The following is a 22,565-nucleotide window of genomic DNA, read 5'->3' as shown; positions in this document are numbered from 1 at the left end:
CATACGAGAGAAATTTTTTGAAAAGAGAACTCCTTGGTGGAAGAAAATGAAGATAGAAGATGACCCGAAAATTTGAATAGAAAAAATATCACCCCCGTCGTCATTTCTTTAAAATGGCAATCATTTCCGTTATAAAATTCCGTAATTGTGCTTGTCGCCAAACACGGAGAATGAAGGAGAACTAGGAGCCCGTTACCAACATTCACGGGAAGTAGCCTTTAGGAGTTCGCGGAGTCTGAGGTTTTTATAATCAAAAGCCTAACTGAACATAAAAAGACAGCCGTTTAGCTCTTTTATGTTTTGAAGGGATTAGGCATTGTATTCATTATACAGCAATTTCACGCTGTTTTACTGCCGAATTTTGACCTGAGATGATAGTCGAAATATGTTGTCGAAAATGCTCGTTGTGGTTAATGAAAAAAATGCGCATGCCATTTGACCGATTTTTTATGTGATTTTTTTATTGCGGTTCCTGGTGTGCTTTGCGGAAAATTTCGCGAATACGCCCAATCGCGAAATTAAATTCGCGAAAATTTCTTCCCAATTAAAAGAAGCTGACTGGGAAGTATCTTTTTCATTTTTCCAGCTATTTTCCTAATCTTCTTTTGACATTTTAGTCAAATTTGACACTAAAATTGAATATCTTTACAACCACTTACCTCTGAAGGCCTATGACCCCCATTTCTTTTCTTTTTAAGCTCTACAAGATGGATAGGTTTGAAATCTTTCTGGAGTTTTAACATGAGACGGCTGACCATCAATAATTGTTCGCGTCCCCCGACCGACTAAATAGCTAAGCCCTTTTCTACATCGCCATTTGCTTTAAGTTTTTGTTTACTTCGCCCACTTTGAGTCCCATTGAGTTTTTTTTCGTCCATTACAAACTGAAATTACTGCCTGATAGAGCCGGTACCCACGACCCAAAATTGGGTCCAGTTTAAATAACGCGTTCACTGGATTTATTTAGCCATGGACTGTTTGTTTTTTTGACTGGATTCTTCGGGATTATAAATATTATCCGACAACATTTGCTACCGACCAACCAACCAACTGGATTTGGGGATGTTCTATGATGCGAAAGGAACATATTATTGATATACGCCCAATTCGGCCACCATTTCACCGAACCTCAAAAGTCATTTGATTGGTTAATGAACGGCGTATTAAGATACACGATTTCTCTTTCGCACTTGACTAAGTTATTGTGACATGTTATGACAGAAAGTATGATTGATAAACTTGGTGGAGCTATCAAAACAAATTTGTTGTCAAAGAGATTTAACATTAAGTAAAAATACAGTCCAGATATCAACAGTCCCAAGTTTAGAGCAGTTGACGGTAATTAGTTATTTGAAAGACTGTTGCGTTCGCCAAAACATCTATTTTATTGGACATACCCCGGTGGGCTTAGGTCCTATAAATAACCTCTGTTTTCGTACGTTTCGTTCGTACTGCTTTTCTCGGGATTGGCTTTAGTTTTTCCTAAGTTTTACCAAGCGGCAAAATAAATGCCCAAAATGTGACGGACCCGATTTTGAAAAAAGTCATTTCCGGCTTCGAAAATGCCGAATGCCAGAAAAACCGTTTTTTGGCATATTTCGGAGATTTCATCATTAGTTTTCTGATTTTTTGCACAAAGATCGTATTAGCAATGCCTAAAACATGATTAGTCCGATTTTTAAAAATTCTATTCCGGCTGAAAATGCCGGAAATATCCCGGAAATCGCCGTTTTGCGATTTCATTATTTTCCTTAATTTTCGTGTTTTTTCACACAAAACATTATTTGTGCAATGCCCACCATCAAGCATGTTTTTGTCAATAAATTTTGAAGCCGGAACTTTCTAAAAATCGCCGGAACAGCCTATTTTTCCGCCGGAAAAACGGTATTCTTGAATTTCTCGAGCGTACTTTATATTTTTTTCATGAAATTTGCACATGATGCAAAATGGCAATACCTAAATGACAGAGCCTGATTTTCAATTAACGTACTTTTCGGCCCGAAAAGTGCCGAATATGCCGGAAAAAACCGGTTTTTTGGCATTTTCTCGAGATTTCATCATTAGTTTTTCTGATTTTTTGCACAAGATGCGTAAAACAAGCTAAAACATGGCCTAGTCCCGTTTTTGAGAAAAATTCTATTCGGCTGAAAGCCAAATATCCCGGAAATCGCCGTTTTGCAGATTTTCATCGGACTTTTTCCTTATTTTCGTTTTTTTTTTCACACAAAAACTATTGATACAAGCCCCACCATCAAGCATATTATTGTCAATAAAAGTGATTTTTAAGCCGGAACTTTCTAAAAATCGCGGAACAGACTATTTCGACGGAAAACGTATTCTTGAATTTCTCGAGCTGTAATACTAATTTTTTCATGAAATTTTGCACACTGATGGCAAATGACATACCTAAAATACAGCCCTATTTTCGAAAAATTTTTTTCCCGGCTGAAAATGCCAGAAATATGCCGAAAACCCTTGTTTTACACTTTCTCGAATTTCATCTTTAGCTTTTTTCTGATTTTTTGCAGAAAGATGCGTATTTGCAATGCTCAAAACATGGCCGAGTTTTTTTTGAGAAAAATTTTTCCGGTTGAAAATGCCGGAATCGCCGTCTTTGCAGATTTCATTATAGGTTTTTCCTTGTATCTATGTTCTTCACAAAACATTTATTGAACAATGCTCCCCATCTCAAATGATTTTGTCAATAAAACTGATTTTGGACCAGAACTTTCTATTAATGTTTCCCTACAACCCTTCCTCTCCCCCATCAACAATCAATGATGATTTTATTGCGTGATTTTCGCAACGATATTTTGACTGATTTTCTCCTTGCAGTGATATCTAACTTTTCATTAGTAGGTCATTCAGCATCTAGCTTGTTCTTAGAGTGTTTTAAGTTCACTTAATTGAATCCCTTTCTTCGTAACTTTTATGACCAAGTGCTTCAAAGATCATTTTATCCAACCGTTCTTCTTCATTTGTAAGAATGGTTCATAATACTTTTTTATCTTTTTAATAACTTTTTAAAAGTGTTTTTAACTTCACTTTTTGTGCTTTTAAGAGTACGATCACTTTTATCCAATACACTGTTTAGTAGTCCCGCTAGCTCCACGGTGCTCCACCGCAGGTAGGTAAAAATGCGCACTTTAATACTGTGGAAGGTTAGAGGAATGTAAACATTGTCAATTTTTTTCTTTCCTTTAAAAAGAATGATTTAGATATTTGAACATGATATCAATGATAATACTTTATGGATCTCTCCTGAAAATTTCACAAAAATTCATCTACAGGAAAAGAAGTTATGATTAAAAGGAGTTCTTTATCTACCATTTCTCTGCTGGGTTTCCCTACATGAGAACCAGATTTTTACCTACCGATTTTTTATGCTCTTTCCCTTAGTTTCCCATGTTCGCCAAAATCAAAACAATGGAAAATTGTTTGGACGTGTGCGCAGTTGACACTACTAATCGATGTATTGCTTTCTTCGTAACTTTTTAAAGAGTGTTTCTAAGATCACTTTTATCCAATTGCTTTCTTCTTAACTTTTCACAGTAAGAGTGTTATACACACAAGACAAATACAAAATAACATATAATTAGGTAATTATTTACACTTTTACCAGTAATCGTCAGCCGTGCAAAATTACTCGAATCTGATTGGTTTAGAGGAGTGCGATTAATCGTTAATTGCACTATTACCACTTTTTGCACTCTTCGGCGGGGGGGACACTTTTGTCCCCTTATTCTTTTCTCTTTTTTTACTATATAATAAAAAACAAAGACATTTTTTTTCTTCAATATAAAAAAGAACAAAGAAATTTTACGTTACAATAGCTTCTTTTAATTGTAAACAAAGAAAAATTACACTGCAATGTTTTCTTTTTAAACAAAAGAAAAAAAGGAGGTTTTCGAATGTTTACTAAAATATAAAAGTTAGAAAAAGATTCTTTTTCAAAACTATGATTTACTAATGATTATTTACTGACGATTACCTCGGAATCGTATGTTTTGTCGTGCAATTAACGATTAATCACTCGTAACAAAGGAGAAAATACCGTAATTTGCACTCGTCCTTCGGACTCGTGCAAATTACTATTTTCTCCTTTGTTACTCGTGATTAATCGTTAATTGCACTTTAAACCATACGATTACTAGTACAAATTCCTATCTTTATCATTTAAACTAAATACAATAAAGACAATGAAAACAAACGTAAAAACAAAATGACAAATTAACTGCATTTCGGCAGTTACATTATTGTTAACTTCAATTGCAATTGATAGCAAGTTGGGGACTTTCATTAGATATGAATGGCGGCTTTCATTAGCTAAATCTTGATACTATTTTCTAATCCTCCCAACTAGTCTTCCTCGAAAATGGAGAAGAAGAAATTAGAGGCATTGGTGCTCATGATCACATTACCCTTGCATCAAATCAAAAGCTCGTAATTTGTTCATTAGATTTGGGTGGTGAGTGGTTTGAGGGCAGGCACTCTCTAATTCTCCAATCATCTTGTAGGAGAACAAAAAAATCAAAAGGGCTAAGGGCAGTGAAATTTCATTTGTCACAGTTTGTCATGTTCTCTGTTGCAGTAATGTTGCTCATTTGTGTTGTTTTAAATGCCAACTTTATAGAAACAAAAATACGGCTTTAAGCCTCAGTATCATGGAAAAAAATGAAAGAGGCATTTTAAAGGATGACATTTTACAGCCCCTCTTCGTGCAAAGCACTGAAAGGCTGTGGGTGCCAAAAAGAAGGGCCGTGTGACATGTGGTAATCTCATTGGTGGAAGTTTGATAAACAGTAGAAGAGCACCAGTCAGTAGAAATGACCACTTTTGTTTTTGTTCCCAGATTTCAATAATAAACTTCTCACAGGGATTACTGTCAATGTGTTGTGTAAACTTGTCAGCATTGTATTGTTGCAAAGGGAAAAATAAAAGAGGTAAGACTAGCCTAGTTTCTAATCCTGATATAAGAGTTTTAGTTTCAGTCTAGGCTGGTTGGTTGATTAGCTGGCTACTGCACATTTTATTTTGTTTCAACCCACAAGCTTTCAATTTTATTTAGATTGTCCTTGGAACTTGATTCAGGTAACTGTCATCCTTGTTGTTGCAAATACATGCTGTAGATGACTGATGTTGTTTTCTCTGAAAGCTTGCTTTCCTACTGTGACTAACTGAAGAAGCACGACAAATAGACCTTTTGCTAGACGTGATAGCATGTTTAAATAATGAAAAACTCCAGCATCACAACAATTACACATGAAAGCATAATTAGTAAACACTTGTACTGAATATTTTCTTTAGGGTATGCGCGATGGTATGTTTAATAATAAAAAAACTCTACCATCACAACAATTTCAGGAAGGAGGGTAATGTTAACAGCCTGGATATTTACGTTTTTGCCTGCGAGGGGTTAGGGAAAATGGGGATTGAACTTCTAACTTTTGATTTAACTTTTTAAAAACCTTCTCTTTTTTGCAAAAAAAATTCAGGGATATATAATGATATGATATTAAAATTTCTTTATTCAGGAAATTGAAAATTGAAATTAAAAACAAAATGTTTACTGGAAGTCATAAACAGAAGATTGAAAGGCAAAAAGCATTAGCTGAGGTTGATAAAGCAAATGAAAAGGCTATAATATCTCAGCTTCCTGATGTTATTTTAGTTCACATTTTTCAATACTTAGATACTCTGACATTAGTATCAGCATCCTTAGTGTGTCGAAGATGGTATCATGTATGTGGGGATAATGCATTGACCACAACATTTGATATGAGAACCTCCCCGCGTAGTTTGAAACAACTTTGGATGATATCTAGACGAAAGTTGACCAAAAATACAGTTGCTGTTCACATTCGAGGGAAATCAAATTTCAATAAGACCATGGAAAATCTTACCGAAGCATACTTAGAGGATTTATTCAAACGTTGTGATCAGCTGACTTCATTAAGTTTTGAGTGTTTCGATTTTACTAAAGTCCCTTTGGCAAATATCGTTCACCCACAATCAGAAGGGCTCATTCATCTATCTTTGAGAGAATCAATGCTTCCAATGAAATGGTTTGAAGGCTTAGAACATGGAAACTTGTTACCAAATCTGCAGACCTTGGATCTGCATACTTGTAGCAAAGTTGCAAATAATGATTTGCAAGCTATTTCTTATTTGAAGAGTTTGGAAAGGCTGGTACTGTGTAATTGTTATCGTATATCTGCCAGAGGAATCCCTACCTTAGTGACTAATTTGAGAAGTTTGAAGCATTTAGATTTTTCAGGATGTCCTGGTATCAATAATGTTGCATTATTTCATTTAGCAAAATTGGAATTGACAGAATTATTACTCCGATTTTGTCACCTTTTGACTGATTATGGTATAAATGAGTTATTTAGAGATACATCTTGCACCAAAAAGACATTGAGGAAACTTGATTTGTATAGTTGTCATGAATTGACTGATAAGTGTTTTGAGAATGTCATCAAAGGTAATCAATTAACTGATTTAAATGTCGGTGGTTGCAATAAACTGACCAGGGAGAAAGTTGATTGTTTCAAAGAACTTTTCCCAGAATGTGTGCTTCAGAGTGGACCTGTCAATTCAGATGATGATCAATGTGACAAAGATGAAAATGATTTCCATGCTTGCAAAAGAATGAGAATCTCTGCACATTGAGTTTTTATATAAGAATTTGTATAAATAATTTATTTTAGAATTTTTTTGTGAATTACCTAGGTGAAAGAAATTCAGTTTGTTAGTTATACGGGACTGAAAAAATGACCAACCCATATATTCTGTTGATCTGCTCGTAGAACAACAAATCAAATTTATTTCACCTTCTGTTTTTTAGAATATTTAAAAGTTTTGTTGTTAAGCCCTTTTTTCAATTGATTTTTAGTAAAATGCAAAATATTAAATGTAATCAATTTTTATAATTTATGAATTATCACTAGAAATTGTTTTTTAAGCACGTACATACTTCTGCTTTATCACGCTTGATTCCCCTTTTCTTGAAATGTCAATAATATTTTTCATGAAACACTGAAATCTTCTTCTTTAAAATTTATGAAAAAAAACTGAAGAAAAAAGCTTTTAGGATAAGTAATGATCTAATAATTACTTGAAAACTGCATTAATGCATCATAAATATAGCATTGTCTTTTTATTTCCTAATTTATTCTAACAGGTTAAAAAATAAAAAATTCAAAACAATATAATATTAAGCATGGAGATCCAAAATGCTAATCCAACGGTGTACGAGAAAGCGAAATTGAGAAACATCACAGCTGAAGAAGAAGATGAAGAAGTCAACGATCCTATTGATTCTCGAGAAATTTTTGATATCCTTTTCAGATGTTTTTCCCTTATGTTAAGCAACTACATTTTTCTAATAGACTCTCTTAGCTATTTTAAGGTTCAAAGTACTATTAAGCAATTTTTATTAAAAGTGAAAGCCTTAATGAGATCATTGAATTCCATTAGTTTCTTTGAAAGATTCGAAACAACAGTTTAAGATTCGATTAAGCTAGCTCGAATCAAAATCAGTCTTACAATAAATCAAGTAGAAAAACTTCTGTGCTGACCAATCGGGGGAGGGCGTCACCTACGTTCAAATAAAAATGATCAAAATGATCAAACCTCTTTCCATAAATTTGAAGAGAAAATGTGACTATTTCTCACTAGCTTTAACCTTTTCAGGGTCTTATTTCAGGCTATTTAAACTTTTTAAAGAGCAAAAATCGACACCTGCTTCACCAACAGTGAGAATTTTTTCTAACCCAAAATTCACTTTTATTGTTCTCCTTGACTAAAAAATCACATATCATTCGTAATATCAATGACCCTGAACATCCGTTAACTTTGGAACAGTTGAATGTGGTGGAGGAGAAGAATATTGATGTGGATGATGACAAGAGTTATTTGAAGATCATGTTCACACCTACTATCCCTCACTGTAGTATGGCCACACTGATTGGTCTATCCATCAGAGTTCTTTTGTTGAGATCATTGCCAACTCGGTATAAGGTGAGAATTTTCAAAGATGCACTCAATAAAAGTAGTGTGCACGACGTTTCATAAAAGAGCATCTAAAATTTTTGAAGCCTTCAGATTTTCTTAACTTTTTGAAATTTAAGCCTAAAAATTGTCTTCGGCTGCTGTTATTTTCGACTGACTTTGTAACAACAATGTGTATTATTTTTTTTATTTTGCAATATATTTCGAACTTCGTTCATCTTCAGGCTAAAAATAAAAGTAAAAGCAAGTTAATACTGTTGAAATTAAAAAAACATACAGACATTGATAAAAAAAGTTCTATATCTAACAACAGTCTATACTCTCAACTCTCACTAAATAAAATACAAAAATAATCATTTCAATTTCAAAAATGATTCCACATCTAGTGAATCCCAAAGTACTCTTAAGTTTTAAAGGAATCAAAATTTAATTGCTAATCACCGACTTAAAGTAAAGATCAAGAAGCTCTTTTTCACCATTTTTCTAGAATGTATTTTAGTGCAAATTCTTAAGGAACAGGGTTTTCTAGAGTCTGCAAAGCCTTAAAATGTTCTAAACTTGTTCTTAATATTTTTGCCATCGAATCATTATTAACGCACTTTGCGTGCATTTTTGATTTAAAGACTTTCTTAGATTCGGTGAAGGTTTCGAAAGAAATTTCATCGGCCATTTTTTTAAAAACTAATTGGTTACTTGAACTCAAAATTTTCCTAATAATAAGGCATTGAGTTAATGTGGTAGCTAGTCAAGTGCCTCATTTTCCTCAAAGTTTTCCTTTTTATACCAGGTCGATGTTTTGATCTCTCCAGGGACACATGTTTCGGAGCTGGCTGGTATGATATTATTTTTTGAAATTATTTGTGCAAAGTTTTTGAATAAGAAAAGGCTTTTCCGAAAAGAAAATATAGATCGGAAGAGAATCGGTTATGTAATAATATTATTTCAATGATTTATCCCTGGAAATTTCTATTAATCAGCCCCCTCCCCTGAACATATATTAAGTGAATTCATGGACATAAAAATTTTTTCCTGGTCATTGCAAATTCTTAGGAGTCTTTCTACCAACTGGGTTTGGCAATATGTACTCGAAACTCTTCAGGAATATATTCATTCTGGAAGAGTCCACCCGGGGAGGGGGCACTGGGTTTGCGGACTGACGGTATGCGCGGGCCAAAAATTGGCTTTTAAAATTGATTGCACCCTTACAGTGCAGCAAAAATCAGTGAAAATCATACCCTTAGAGTGCATTTTCCCCCAAATTTTCGATCCTTTTCGTGCAAAAAATGGTCAAAATTCTAGCATTTTTGGTCAAAATATCTAGATTTTTCAAGAATTTTCTGAAATTTCTACCCTTACAGTGCATATCTAGTTTTTCCTACCCTTACAGTGCATTTTTAACATATTGGAAAAGGTACCCTTAGGACCCGCACATACCCGTCGGTCCTTTTGCCCAGCTGCCCCCGGGAGAGCCCACTATTCAAACATATCCTCTCTATTTAATACAAATTTTTGTGTAGCTCTTTCCTATGTCACCCTTCTTTTTAGGAGCTCCGTTAGAATCTTAAGTAGACAGTTTTCCATCTAAGACGCTTCTATTTTCTTTTTCTTCAGTGAACAAACAACTAGCAGACAAAGAAAGAGTTGCTGCTGCTTTGGAGAATGTTCATCTTTTGAATGTCATCAATCAATGTCTGGCCATTGATAAGAATTAAGTTTTTCAAAAGTTTGATAACAAAGTGTTGTAGATAATGGTTGATGTATCTAACTGTAAATTGCGCATAATTCAATCTGGATGTAACACAGGTTATAGTATATTTTTTTTGCTGGCAGATATGGATTCTGTTACTTATGCATTGCCTTCATTGCTAGATGTTTTGGTTCGGTTATCTCTAAAACGGTGTTTCATTGTCCTTGAAATCATTATTACTAAATCAGACATAATATTTACCACCGTAGGAAATGATTGAGATGTTTTTTGGCTTTCGAAATTGCTATTGGCACTTAATATTTTTAGTTTGAAATGGTATTGCTTTTGCAGAAAGTTGTTCTTATTTCGATTTTGTTGTTAGTGGGAACCCAACAAACAATACAATAGATTTACTTTAAAGATGGCGGATAAGAAATGTTTTGGTAGACTTGAAAGCAAATGGAATAACCAAGTCATATGATGGATTGTTATAGACAAAGACGTTAAAAAGATGACGAAAAGGAGAAAAAAAGATGACATTTTTATATTTTTAATGGAAAGCCATAATAAATGACGAATATTTTTGTCTAAAAAGCTTCGGCATTACAAAATAAATGCGAAATCTATATTTTGTTCAAAATTCAAATTTCACTTGATTCAAAGAGATCCTTGGTTCGGGTTGCTATCTGGCTCCTTTCCCCCCTAAATGATAGATGTTTGGGGAATTTCTTCCTTTATTTAATTAGTTCTCATCGGAGCACTCTCATAGCTTGTTTGATTATTTTTATTAAAATCCCTCCTATTTTCATGTTTTGGCCTAAAACAAGCTATCATAAGCACACCTTAACAGCGTATAACCAATATGTGTTGTTAAGGATCTCTTTTTTGCAAGATGCACGTTTTTTCTTATAAGAACATCAAAAAATTCGGAAGCCTTCAGATATATTCTTAAAATATTCAATTTCACCATTTCGTGAGAATTTTTCAAAAAATTGGATGTTCTCGAGTTCGCAAAGCGAACATTTTGATCATTAAAGACTTATTTGCTTATATAGTTTGCTCTTATCAGAAACGATTAACGTTTCCTTTGGGGAAAAATGTGTCTTCCAGCTCAAAATTTGGATAAACTTCACAATACAAATGATACTAAATGTAAATGACACTTTAAGCCAATATAAAGAGAAGACTTGGAGACTTATTGAGACTTTAATAATAAATTGTAAATGCAGGTTTGTATTATTTCAGCTTTTTAAACCAATAATTAAAGTGAGATGAAGTTAACAGGTTTTATTGCAAAGTCAAAAGCACTTTTTTTAATTTTTTGAGCACAATAGTTCTTCTTATAAATAAAATATAGATTTCTGATGTATCAAAATTTTGCTATAAGACCTCTAATTATTTCATCGTGTTATTCTTTTCTACCCTTGTTTTTAGGTTCAAATGTATAAAGTTACTAGAATCAAAGAAGGTCTAATTGATTGCTATGGTTTTGGTAAATTAGATTTTTTTGATGATATTTGTGGATCCTATTTTATTTTATTTTTTCAATCATTCAAGCTTATTCTTTATAAATATAAAGAAATTCCTTTTCAGTAAATTTTGAATCTTATTTTTTGTGAAGCCTGGTCTAACTGATTTGCCAGTAATTAAAATTTAGCAAAATATTTTTTATTCTGACAGATGTTTTTTTTATAAATAACTTTTTTCAGAATTGAATTCTGTATTTTTATATTTTATTCCTTTTAAGGCCCACCTCCAGAGCTTTGAATGGTTTTTTTTGGTCCAGAATCTCCAAACCTACGTTTTAGGTAAATATTTAGTCTCTTATAATTCTATGTATAATATGCGCTTGGAAATTGATAAATGATATTATAAGGGTACTAACCTTATCAGGCTTGGAACATTTGCTTCATATACACGTTAGCTTATTTGGTGTAGTATTTTTGAAGTCGAACCAATCACAGTGGATCTTGTGCAAATATCAGCCCTTTTACCACTATGAATATGATTTGCTTTGAATTTACATGTATCAAATGACGGCCAATGTTCGAAGACAGCGGGGCGTTGTCAATAAGTAATGATCTTCTCTCTTTTGACTGGAAGTTTTTTGGTTCTAGCTCCACTCAAACTGGTCAGATAATAGTGAGGTAACCATCCATTTCGCTAGTTGCCCCGGGTGACGGTCGGTGTGACGAGTAATTTGTAGTCAGTTATGCCTTATTTTCATAATTTCGTTTCATTTTCGTATTTTCCTTATTTTTTAGGTACAGTAGAATTTTTGAATAGAGAATATTCGCCAAATCTTCTCACCATTGACCATCATCCTCACTATGAAAAATTGCAGTTTTCAATCATGGAAACTTTTTATGTCCGATGATAACGAAACCGATCAATTCCTCGAAGAAAGTCGAGATATATCGAATGAACTCGATTCACACGGAAGTTTCACAAACTTCTTCGCCATACCACTCAGTCTCTTTATCGCTATACCAAACCTCTTACTCATTTGGGGAATCCGAAAAACGAACCCTAACAAAATCAACATGGCTAAAAGACTATTCATCTATCGTTCCTTAACCGATTTACTGATCGGTGTGGTCGGGATACCGTATTTCGGACTCGCTTCTCTGCTGAACCAACCTTGTATACACATCTCGATCGCAAATTGTATTGGTGTCTTCTCGATCATTATCGGAACATTAACAATCAGCACCATTAGCTTGTTAAGACTCATATCCCTAATCAAACCTTTCTATAAAGTTCACCAACACTGGCTTGCAATAGCTCTTTTACTACAATTCACAGTCGCGGTATTTTTCTGTACTTTCAACTATCTAGTCAACAACACAGTTATCGAATTGTATCCGCTACAGTGTGTTTTAAACGGCTTAACAATCATTCTACATATATTATTCGCTACCGTTTTCAATCTGTTATCAATGTTCACTATTGAGCGACAAAAAATCGGTCCGCAACATTCAGTTTCCGGTAAAGCAGCATTACATCGGAACACGAAAGCTATCCGGCGTCTTTTCCGGGTCACAACTGTAATGGCTATTTGTTATTTACCGTCAGCTATAACGTATGTTTATTTCGGTGGACTGTTACTTAACGGGCGTATCAAAGCTGACGTATTCGCGTTTTTGTATGACGTGGTGGATTTTGTTTTCATACCAGTCATGATTTGTCCTGCGATAGCTGCTATTGTTTATATCGTATGGAACAGACAGATTGTCAATTATTATAAGAAAGTTTTGTTTTGCAAATCGAAGAAAAAGACTGATATTATAGAGCTAGGTTCACATGGATGATAAGAAATCATTGTTTTCCTGAGATTCCCAGCAATTACCAGCTTTTTTTCTCGCAAAATGCTTCTGGTAATTTGATTGTCATTGAAAAACACTTCATTTACCATAGTTTTACAGTACAGTCTTCTTCATGACTCGAACGACAAAGAGGGAGGGCGAAATCGTGCAAGTCAAGGAGAGATTCGAGTAATTTTTACGATTTAAAACGATGAAATGCTTGAGTATTTTTAAAACCTTGTTTTTCATATGATTTTAAGTGGTCTATCAACCGATCTCTTAGGCTCAGGTGCTCTCTGTCAATATAGTCCCAGAAAGACTGGCTTTCTCTCTCAAATAATTAATTATCAGATCATTTAAGTCCCGTAAAATTATCCAAAAATTACATGTGATTTTTAAATGGAATATAGAGACTATAGAGAATAACTGAGAATTATAAATCGAGGGTCCATCACTGTTTTGCCTGAGAGAGAATATTTTACTGGAAACGCATTTAAATTGAAAACCATCTTTAAAATAATGTCAGTATTACATTGCTTTCGAAAACCACCAATTCCGGAAGAATTCGTGGGAAAACAAATACTAACTAACCAGGTGTTAAGGATTTGAAAATTGTACCGTATCCTATTTAGAGAAGATGAATAATTTGAATTTATTTTCAGACTTTTAGATTCTACTTTTTGGACCTACCTGAGGTCCTATAAATTAACCCGTGTTCTTTAACTTTAGTTCGTTTGTTCGTTAGTTCTTTTGTCTGTTACCAGCTTTTCTCGAGATTGGCTCATTCGATTTTTCAGATTTTTTGCCCAAAGATGCATAACTATAAACCCTCGAATGTGACGGAGCTCGATTTTTGTTGGGGTAAATTTCAGCCAAAAAAACGGATAAAAGAAGGTTTTTTTAGACTTTCCATAGGTAAAAGATGGCTGAAGCAGATTTTTGCCAAAAAAGTTTTTCGGCTCAAAAAACGCATCTTGATCTATAAGAATCACTATTTATAAGCATATATTATTGTTCTTTGCCAAATTGCTCTATTTTATGATGAGATAAATGTTTTTTTGCTCATGAAGGCTTAATTATGAAGAATATTTGTGTTGAGAAATTTTGGTTGCCAAACGTGTGGATCAAATTCGATATTTTTTTATAAGCACACTGCCAATTATTTTTAGTTCCCAGCTTTTTCGAGATAATTATTTGCCCGAAGATGCATAACTATAAACCCTTGAATTTGATGGAGTTCGATTTTCAGAAGAAAAAAAATTTGGGTAAATTTCAGTCAAAAAAAGGGTTTTTTGGATTTTGTGAAGTATTGAATCATTAATTCTTTCTGAATTTTTATATAAATGTTTGATAACATTATTCCTATAAAAAGATGGCTGAAACAGATTTTCACAAAAAAATAATTCGCCTCAAAAATCTTTTTTATAAGAATCACTTTTTATAAGCTTAGTTCAATGTTCCTAACCAAATCACTCAAATTTTAGATGAGATAGATGTATTTTTTTGCCAACGAAGTCTTAATATGAAAGACTATTTGTGTTTGAGCATGAAATTTTGGTTGCTTAACGTGTTTTTTATAAGAAAATGGGCTTTATTCGATTTTTTTATAAGAACATGAATTATATCAATGCATAACCAGGTAGGTCCATAAAAGTGTCGCTTGTTTTATTTAAAGATTGATTTTTTCCGCTATATTTTTCCATGACCAATCCATGAAAATTCTTCTGAAATTCTTTATTTATTGAACTATTTTTATTTACTTCATTTGTTACCAACACATCCTTATTAATTCAATCAGAATGTCCTTTCAAAAGCGGCGACTTTTTATGATTTTGAATCTTCAATTGAAATACAAAATGAAAATTCAATATTGTTCATAATTATATCACTCTAATTTTCCATGACATGTAGTTTTTTTCTTTAATTTTTCTCTTGTGAATCTAATATACACCCTGAAACCTTGAACGAGCCCCCCTGGTCTGGGGTCATTGTAATTGAGGCTGTTTCGAGCCTTTCTTGTGGTTACTTTTATCCGATTGTTATTATTATTATTATTGATTGTTTATTGTACCATATGGGCTAGAAATTATTTATCCATATTCAGAATTTTTAACAGTATTAATATTTTAAAACAATTACTATATGCCAATTCAATACAGTGGTTAAGATTTAGCATGTGACTGAAATGTATTGAATTGAATTTGTTTATTTTTGTTCTTGACTATTTTGAACAGGATAATCAAGTCACGAGAGCATCAGTCATTCCAATTATACGAAATCAACATCATAATATTGTATAACCAGTCAGAGTCATCCATCCATTAGTTAAGAAGAAATTCTTACCGAATACAAGACGACAGTAAATGTGGTATTATTAAAAAAAAGTCAAGGTGAAAGTTGGTTATTCAGCGAAATTATTCACTAATCATAATCGCAGCATAATTTTTAAGTGAATACAACATCAATACGTTAAAAAGTCTTTGCAAGCATTGCTTCAAAGAAATTATTTGATGTGCATATGGCAAATTTACCAGAATATATAGCACAGAGATTCATTCAGTTTTTAAGGAGCCAAATATGAAAAGTACAGGAGTTTTGCCGTTGTTATTATGGTACATACTTCAAGTTTCTGCTTATCAAGATTTGGATTTCTACCGAGAACGATGCCGAAAAGAATTAGAACTTAAGAGAAAAACACAACAAAGATCTGAAGGAGATCAATTCATCAAAGCACGGTACAAGAAAGTTACAAATTCAAATGACGTTTTAAAAACGTTCAATAACGAACCGTCCCGGTTAAATTGTGTCCAACGCTGCAAACGTTTTGCCAATGGCGAATGTTATGGAGTAAATTACAACCAAGAGAGCAATATTTGTCAATTATTGAAGAAATATGACCCATCCAGTTATTCTCCCACGAGTGAGGACGGGAGTGAAGGTTGGGTCTCTTTTGTTCGAAGGGTAAGTTTTGGACGCCAAGAGGTCTTTCTTGCTAGCATATATAGCTCTTTTTATTTGTTGAGCTATATCCCATATGAATTTTAATTATTTCGAAAAGTTTAACATGTAGGCAAATTTTTGAAATACGTGAGGGGTCTTATTTCAATGCTCTATGTAGTAACATCGAATTGAAAAATCTTTCTTTTAAAATACATTAGGCTTTCTGGAAAGAAATTGAAAACTTATTCTCAACTCTTCCTTCTTCCTTTTAGATCGAGAAAGTGAGCAACGAATTCTTCATGGCAGAAGGTAGGTGACTTCCAATTCTATGAATGATCTGAATATTCGGAAATCTAGTTAGCATAGTCTAAAATCTAATGCGAATTTTGAGGCCTAAATAAAATCGCACACGGTTTATAAAGATTTCATTTTTACATAAGTGTTCATGTTCATGTTACATATCAGGACAGTGTCTGCCTATTGTTATATGCTTATATAAGCAAAAAATGTTTTTCTTTTTCTCTTTCTGACCAATCCAATGTGAAAAAGCTTGTAAATTAAAATTGATGAGTAAGCAAACGTTATCACTCTTAATAAAAAACAAAACCTTTAACATCCAATGAGATGCTACAAATTTTCGGTCTTGTACCTTTAGGTTTTGATCCTAGGAGTGACATGACCAATACCGCCCTGTTTTTTTAAACCGGGTTAGATAAAAAAAACTACCATTCGAATTTGAAATCAAAAAACAGTGTTATAAGTTTTTCCGTCTCAGCGAAGTTAAAAAGATGGCTTTTTCGTTTCAAAATTTTGCATAATTCGCTAATTTGCTGTGTTAAATCCATTTTCCGTGTCTGATGAAAAATCTTGCTTTGACCACTAAAAAGATAAAATATTTCAAAATTTCGAAATCGACTTCCTTTTTCCAACTTACACGTTTTTTTCCAATTCAAATACAGAACAATCAGTGGATGAGTATAAAGTTTTACGTCGAATACCGATCCTCCAAAAGACTTGGTTTATCTCAATTGAATTCAACGTCACTAAGAAGTTGACACAAGAATGGTGTAATATGTTCCGCGTTGGTTATGGTCGACGCAATTATGATTATGGAAACCGTGTACCATTATTTCATTTGTATGGCGCATGTAAGTAGTGTGGTATTCTCTTATTTTTCAAGGTCTTCTGACTAAAGCCCTCTACATTTCGTATACTTTGAGGGGGTTTATCTAAAGAATCCTGCATTACTAAAAATAGACAAAAAGAAAGACAAATTTCATAAAAAACGACATATTTCGCCGTCCACAACCCCGACCGAAAGTGACTGTACCACCCCTAGCGATTCGTTCCCTTTCGTTTATCGCGGGAATTAACTACATGTGGTCTAAAAGAACGACAAATTACACATGCGTGTTACAATGCAGGATCCTTTAGAGGAACAGACTGCTTTAATCAGATTAAATTTCGCGAGATTTAATTTCACGAAAATATGATTTGTTGTTTTACTGGCCAAGCTACCCAAAAAAAGGGTCGGTCGGTCGGCGAAAAAATTAAAATAAAAGTAGGATTTCACCTATAAAATCTCCTAAAAAGAACTACATCTTGACAAAAATGTGAAAAAGAAGATAAAAAGACACAAAAAGCTCGAATTCATACACGTTTTTTTATTTATTAGAACACCTAAAATTTACCTGAGCCTGGATGTGCTTATTTTTTTAGCAATTTTCAGCCTAAAATGTTCTTAAATGCGTTCTTAATTTTTCAGACTACTCTAAATCGACAATATCATGAAAAATAAAGAGCACTTAAAATTGGTAAAATTTCGACAATATTTGACTCTCGATTTTAGAAAATCCATCCCTAAGTTCGCTTAAAACTGCTTGAAAAGAGGAAAAAATTTTAGTTTCTTGTCATTTTTTCCCAAACTGAGGCTGGGCATGTTCTTACGATGTTCTTAATGTTTCGACGAATTTCAGCCTCAATGTTCTTATGAACTGGGTTCTAATAAAACCAAAGTCTAGCTCTTTTCCAAAAGCTTTCCAAAAACTTGTAACTCTTATATCTCGCCTTTAGAAAAGAGTTACACAGTCAAAAAGATTTTGGAAGTTTGGCTCACAATTATTTAAGTACGTAATCAACAGGCAAAATATCTCCAACCATCTGATTATTCCTTTAATTAAAAGATATTTTCTTCTCTTCTTTCAGTGGAAGACACATTCAACGGATTACCAAAGCCAGCCAACAAAAACAATCTGCACATCTCAAGTTCGATAGACGTTAATCCAAGCACTGCATGGTGGTCTTGGGTTGCCGAAGATGGCTTCCAACGTGCAACGGTGATGCAAACGACTGATGATTCTGGTGATTCCACTGAGTATCATGTTTACTTAAACGACAATCTGGAAATGTCTAAGTATAATTTTGGAGCGCAAGTCTTTTATGATTCAGAAATTTCAATCTTGGATAAATGGTATGATGCTTGTCCAGATGTGATCATTCGAAATATCCATCATATTAATGGGTGTGGCGAGCCTTAAACAACCCTAAATATGGAAAAAAACTAAATTTTTTGGTAGGTTACCTGCACCCAATTGATAATGGCACTTTTCTGTTATATTTTTTCCTTCTAGCGCAAACGTTAATGAACTAACTTAGAAAAAAATTTGGTTGGTGAATATCTCAAAAAAAAAATGAACACGATGTCAACATTTTTACCTATGAGTACAGAGTTTAGGATATAAACTTGGAAGGTTTGGAAGATGTGAAAAGAAGACAGGACTTTAAATGAATGAAAACTTTCATCGTTAATTGTTATCAAATCCAATCAATATATTAAGTTCATTAAAAAAATACAATTTTGGATAAATTATTTTGAAGATTAGAAAATCGATTAACAATAAAATGGAACATAATTCGATGATACTGGTTATAATCTTCAGTTGTTGGAAGAATGCATTTTTGAGAAATTCACGCTACTGGAGTTTATATCAACAATACATAGGTGATAGTGGTCGATTCTCAAGACAATTCCAGAAATTTTGGTTACAGATGGCTGCACATCCAGGATATTTGCCGTAATGATCATGGCATGTGTAATACGATGTGTGGCATCTCTATAAAAACCAAGTAGAATGGTATTACAAAAATTTTGATAAACGGACAAAGTAAATTTCCTAATTATAACAAAATTCTCTAATCGCTCTCAGAGACTTACTAACACGGGAAATCTTCAAGTTTTAATAAAATGACTAAAGCCAGACTAAATAGAGCAAAAGCAAAATGAGGGACTCTACTCTTGAAAGATAAAATCTTTCACCGCCAACTAATAAACGACGGGGTCCTTATAAGGTCAGGTGAGATGGAGTTTTTATAAGATAATTTGATAATTGGTCATTTGAAGTAATAAAATTACGCGTTCTTTAGAAAAAGTAACAAAATTGTTTTATTGCTTGTTAACGACCAACCAAATCAAATAAGAGCTTGTAAAAACTCCATATCGTCCCAACAATGTGCGGAGGGGGGGGGGTTGAAAAAAATTAGAATTGCTAAGCGTCGACTAAAATTTCGTGTTCGTGTGTAAAAATTACAGTTCTCGCTTACTTGAAATTGGTTGTTCCATCGTTGATTTTGACTTCGTTTTCCAACCTTTTCGTTCAACCTCTATATGGGAAGAACAAGTAAATAGTTGATCCTTAGTGAGGGTTTTTTTAATGTTTTTATTTGGATTGGTCTTGCGACAGTTTAGCTATAGATGTACTTAACTTTTAAATCCATATTTTATTCAACTTTATCGGGGTAATCCTATATTTGGATATGTGTTTGCTACCGTACAAAATGTTGAGACAAACTAGACCAGCTAAACGCCAATTGGGATGTAAATCTTTCATTTTTAGTATGTATATAAGCGGTTTGAGAGCACTAAGAGATTTATATTGTAATACCACCGAAACAATCCCACGATGCATCGCTTTTTTAGAAAAAATCAAAAACTCCGATAACATCTATTGGAAAAAAAGTCCAAGGGACTCGGGAGTTTTTTTCGTCGGAAACAATGACCTGTCTTCAAAGCCAAAAAAACATTCAAATTATCCTCTTACCTTGCTTCGTGGCATGCCATATACACACACGATAACAATTAGCGCCAATACACCCAAATTCAACAAGAATCGTGTCATTTTCCCCGTTTTCACTTTAAAATTGTCCTCTGTGAAAATTTGACCGTGATTGCTTCAAATTTTTTAAGCTACTTGCAATATTTCAAAAAAAGGCAAAGAAAATGAATTTAATGAAAAGTTGGATTTCGTCATATTTTTGTGTGTTTGATTTTATCATATTGTTTTATTACACAGCTTTTTTTTTGCAGAACGAAAACTTTTTGTTAAAACAAATATCAAAATTAATGAAACAAATGCTATAAACCTTCAATATTCGATTTCAACCCTTTAAAAATTTTGATTTCTTTGATTTTCGGGATTAACAAATCGGTGATAATTTAGCGTCTTTATGAGCTGTAGTTTAAGGCGAAAATGGATATTCTTTTCCTCTTCCTTTTAAAGACATCGAGCAGCTTAGATTAATACGAGAACGAATACGCTAGACAAATCAGTTAGATTTACACGTTTTTTTTTTTATTACAACACCTAAAATTTGGCTGAGCCTGGATGTGCTTATTTTTTTAGCAATTTTCAGCCTAAAATGTTCTTAAATGCGTTCTTAATTTCTAGACTACTCTAAATCGACAATATGATACAAAATAAAGAGCACTTAAATTTGGCAAAATTTGGACAATATTTGACTCTCGACTTTTGAAGATCCAACCCTAAATTCGGTTAAAACTGCTTAAAAAGAGGAAAAAATTGTAGTTTCTTGTCATTTCTTTCCAAACTGAGTCTGGGCATGTTCTTAAGATGTTCTTAATTTTTCGACGAATTTCAGCCTATATGTTCTTATAAACTATGTTCTAATAAAAAAAAAAACGTGTATTCGATCAATATTTAGTACCCCTCTTCTCACAGTCCCACTAGAAAAATTGGCCAAAATATCGTCCCCGGTGGAATATTATCCTCCACAATTTTTGTTCCCACTGAAAGTAATGAAAAAGTCCAATCCTCTCTGCAAAATATTATACTTTTTTCCATCCCCACTGAATTTTCTGACTTGAAAACAAAAAAATCGAAATCCCCAGCCATAAGAATAAGGGAATATCAATCCCCATCGATTTTTAGTCCATTATATTATTCCCACTGGCTGAACAAATCCTACCGGGTAAGTGAGAAGGGGGTGTATGCTAAATAAATGAAAAATTCCGTCCAACCAAAAATCAAAAATACTTTGTCCCTACAGGTCCTACAGTATAAAAGTTAGTAAAAATAGAACGAACAAATTCTACAAAAGATTTTCGGTGTGGTTATCGGCTCACATGGGACAAAATCATTCTACACGGACTCAAATTTTTTGGACTAACGATTTACATAGCATTACCTACAAAAATCAAATCGAAACTGATATTAAAGAACGACGTAAAAACTAGGTAATACACCTTTTCGACCGTAGTCGCGCGGCCAGGCGTGTGTCACTTTATTATTTATCTGATATTCCGATGGTGTATTGGCGGCCGCCCACAAAAAATTTTCAGCGCCTTAAGACGATAGAAAAAAAATTTGGATTGAGTTTAGGGTGGTAAATTAGATAATAAAGTTATCTGGTACTCCATGTAGAAATTTTCTTCCGACACGCTAAAGCTCTGAAGGAGTGGGCCAATATCACCATCGGAGACCTATAGTAGTCATCGTTTGATGTACCGCATCACAGTCGTGTCTAGCTGTCCTTACACTTTTTGCTTGACTATCGGTTGCACCCGACTGAATTTAGCATGAAAATCTCTGCTGCCTGAGAAACCTTACAGAAAAATGAAAAATGGTAACCCAAAGGTTCCAGATGTTAAAATTTTCCTGACCTTCAGAGCTTTAGCGTACACGTTTTTTTTTTTTTTTTAAGAAACACACTTTTAAGAAACATGAGGCTCAGAATGTCTAAAAACTAAGAAACATCTAAGAAACATGCTGAGGCTGAGAATGAGAGAATAACATTTTTTAATTCGGTTTTTTTAAGAACCTTCCAATCCAGCCTTTCATAAGGCTGATTATGTCAAAAAGTTTAGAAACATGTAAGAAACATTTAAGGCTCAAAAGGCCGATTTCTTAAGAAACATTGAGGCTGCTTGGTAAAACTAGTTTCTTAAAAAAAAAAAAACGTGTACCAGAAAACTTTATTATCTAATTTACCACCCTAACCTCAATCCAAATTTTTTTCTATTGTCTTAAGGCGCTGAAAAAAGTGTCAAAAATGACGACATGTAGACAAAAGATTGAAAAATTTCCACCCTAAAAATTGTCCAAAAGACGACCCTGTCAGGTACACTACTGCTGAAAATTAGAAAATTTGGGATCCTGTCAGATATCTTTAGAGCCTGACCAGCGGCAGGTCCCTGTTCCCAACTTCGCCCGAGTGCCTCACTGGGGGGAGGAATCATCCTTCAAGACTTAAATTGTTCCTATAAAAGAAATATCATGTTGGTCCTATATCCACTTGTCTTTATAATTATCACAGAGTTAGTGGTG

At 33.6% G+C, this 22,565-nt stretch overlaps 4 protein-coding genes across 4 annotated transcripts; all 4 read left to right on the top strand.

Annotated features, from left to right (window-relative positions):
• The first annotated feature begins 5,523 nt into the window (after positions 1-5,523).
• LOC136798451 (F-box/LRR-repeat protein 12-like) lies at positions 5,524-6,963 on the top strand. Its single transcript, XM_067055061.1, has one exon. It carries the CDS (start codon positions 5,563-5,565, stop codon positions 6,670-6,672), a length of 1,110 nt encoding a protein of 369 aa, XP_066911162.1. The 5' UTR covers positions 5,524-5,562; the 3' UTR covers positions 6,673-6,963.
• Positions 6,964-7,182: 219 nt separating this feature from the next.
• On the top strand, positions 7,183-10,340 carry LOC136798450 (cytosolic iron-sulfur assembly component 2B-like). The gene is made up of 4 exons (XM_067055060.1): positions 7,183-7,337; positions 7,817-8,022; positions 8,801-8,846; positions 9,625-10,340. The coding sequence occupies exons 1-4, from the start codon at positions 7,223-7,225 to the stop codon at positions 9,723-9,725; spliced, it is 468 nt and encodes a 155-aa protein (XP_066911161.1). The 5' UTR covers positions 7,183-7,222; the 3' UTR covers positions 9,726-10,340.
• A 1,082-nt stretch (positions 10,341-11,422) lies between these two features.
• On the top strand, positions 11,423-13,263 carry LOC136798449 (uncharacterized). Its single transcript, XM_067055059.1, has 2 exons — positions 11,423-11,508; positions 11,965-13,263. Exon 2 carries the CDS (start codon positions 12,031-12,033, stop codon positions 13,009-13,011), a length of 981 nt encoding a protein of 326 aa, XP_066911160.1. The 5' UTR covers positions 11,423-11,508; positions 11,965-12,030; the 3' UTR covers positions 13,012-13,263.
• Positions 13,264-15,114: 1,851 nt separating this feature from the next.
• LOC136798448 (uncharacterized) lies at positions 15,115-18,738 on the top strand. Its single transcript, XM_067055058.1, has 4 exons — positions 15,115-15,966; positions 16,218-16,254; positions 16,905-17,093; positions 18,151-18,738. Exons 1-4 carry the CDS (start codon positions 15,583-15,585, stop codon positions 18,480-18,482), a joined length of 942 nt encoding a protein of 313 aa, XP_066911159.1. The 5' UTR covers positions 15,115-15,582; the 3' UTR covers positions 18,483-18,738.
• Positions 18,739-22,565: the final 3,827 nt, after the last annotated feature.

The sequence above is a fragment of the Clytia hemisphaerica genome, unplaced genomic scaffold (assembly GCF_902728285.1).
Source record: "Clytia hemisphaerica strain Z4C2 unplaced genomic scaffold, Clytia hemisphaerica genome assembly, whole genome shotgun sequence".
In the NCBI taxonomy this organism is placed as follows: Eukaryota; Metazoa; Cnidaria; class Hydrozoa; order Leptothecata; family Clytiidae; genus Clytia; species Clytia hemisphaerica.
Note: the sequence above shows the minus strand (reverse complement) of the source record. Positions and strands in the feature narration are given on the sequence as shown.

What these genes read in the sequence shown, in the direction of transcription:
- LOC136798451 (XM_067055061.1), top strand. Translation starts at nt 5,563, where the DNA reads ATGTTTACTGGAAGTCATAAACAGAAGATTGAAAGGCAAAAAGCATTA.
- LOC136798450 (XM_067055060.1), top strand. Translation starts at nt 7,223, where the DNA reads ATGGAGATCCAAAATGCTAATCCAACGGTGTACGAGAAAGCGAAATTG. An exon ending in TGATTCTCGAGAAATTTTTG is followed by an intron (nt 7,338 to 7,816) that starts ATATCCTTTTCA and finishes CTAAAAAATCAC; the next exon opens with ATATCATTCGTAATATCAAT. An exon ending in ACATGTTTCGGAGCTGGCTG is followed by an intron (nt 8,847 to 9,624) that starts GTATGATATTAT and finishes CTTTTTCTTCAG; the next exon opens with TGAACAAACAACTAGCAGAC.
- LOC136798449 (XM_067055059.1), top strand. Translation starts at nt 12,031, where the DNA reads ATGAAAAATTGCAGTTTTCAATCATGGAAACTTTTTATGTCCGATGAT.
- LOC136798448 (XM_067055058.1), top strand. Translation starts at nt 15,583, where the DNA reads ATGAAAAGTACAGGAGTTTTGCCGTTGTTATTATGGTACATACTTCAA. An exon ending in GGGTCTCTTTTGTTCGAAGG is followed by an intron (nt 15,967 to 16,217) that starts GTAAGTTTTGGA and finishes TCTTCCTTTTAG; the next exon opens with ATCGAGAAAGTGAGCAACGA. An exon ending in CGAATTCTTCATGGCAGAAG is followed by an intron (nt 16,255 to 16,904) that starts GTAGGTGACTTC and finishes ATTCAAATACAG; the next exon opens with AACAATCAGTGGATGAGTAT.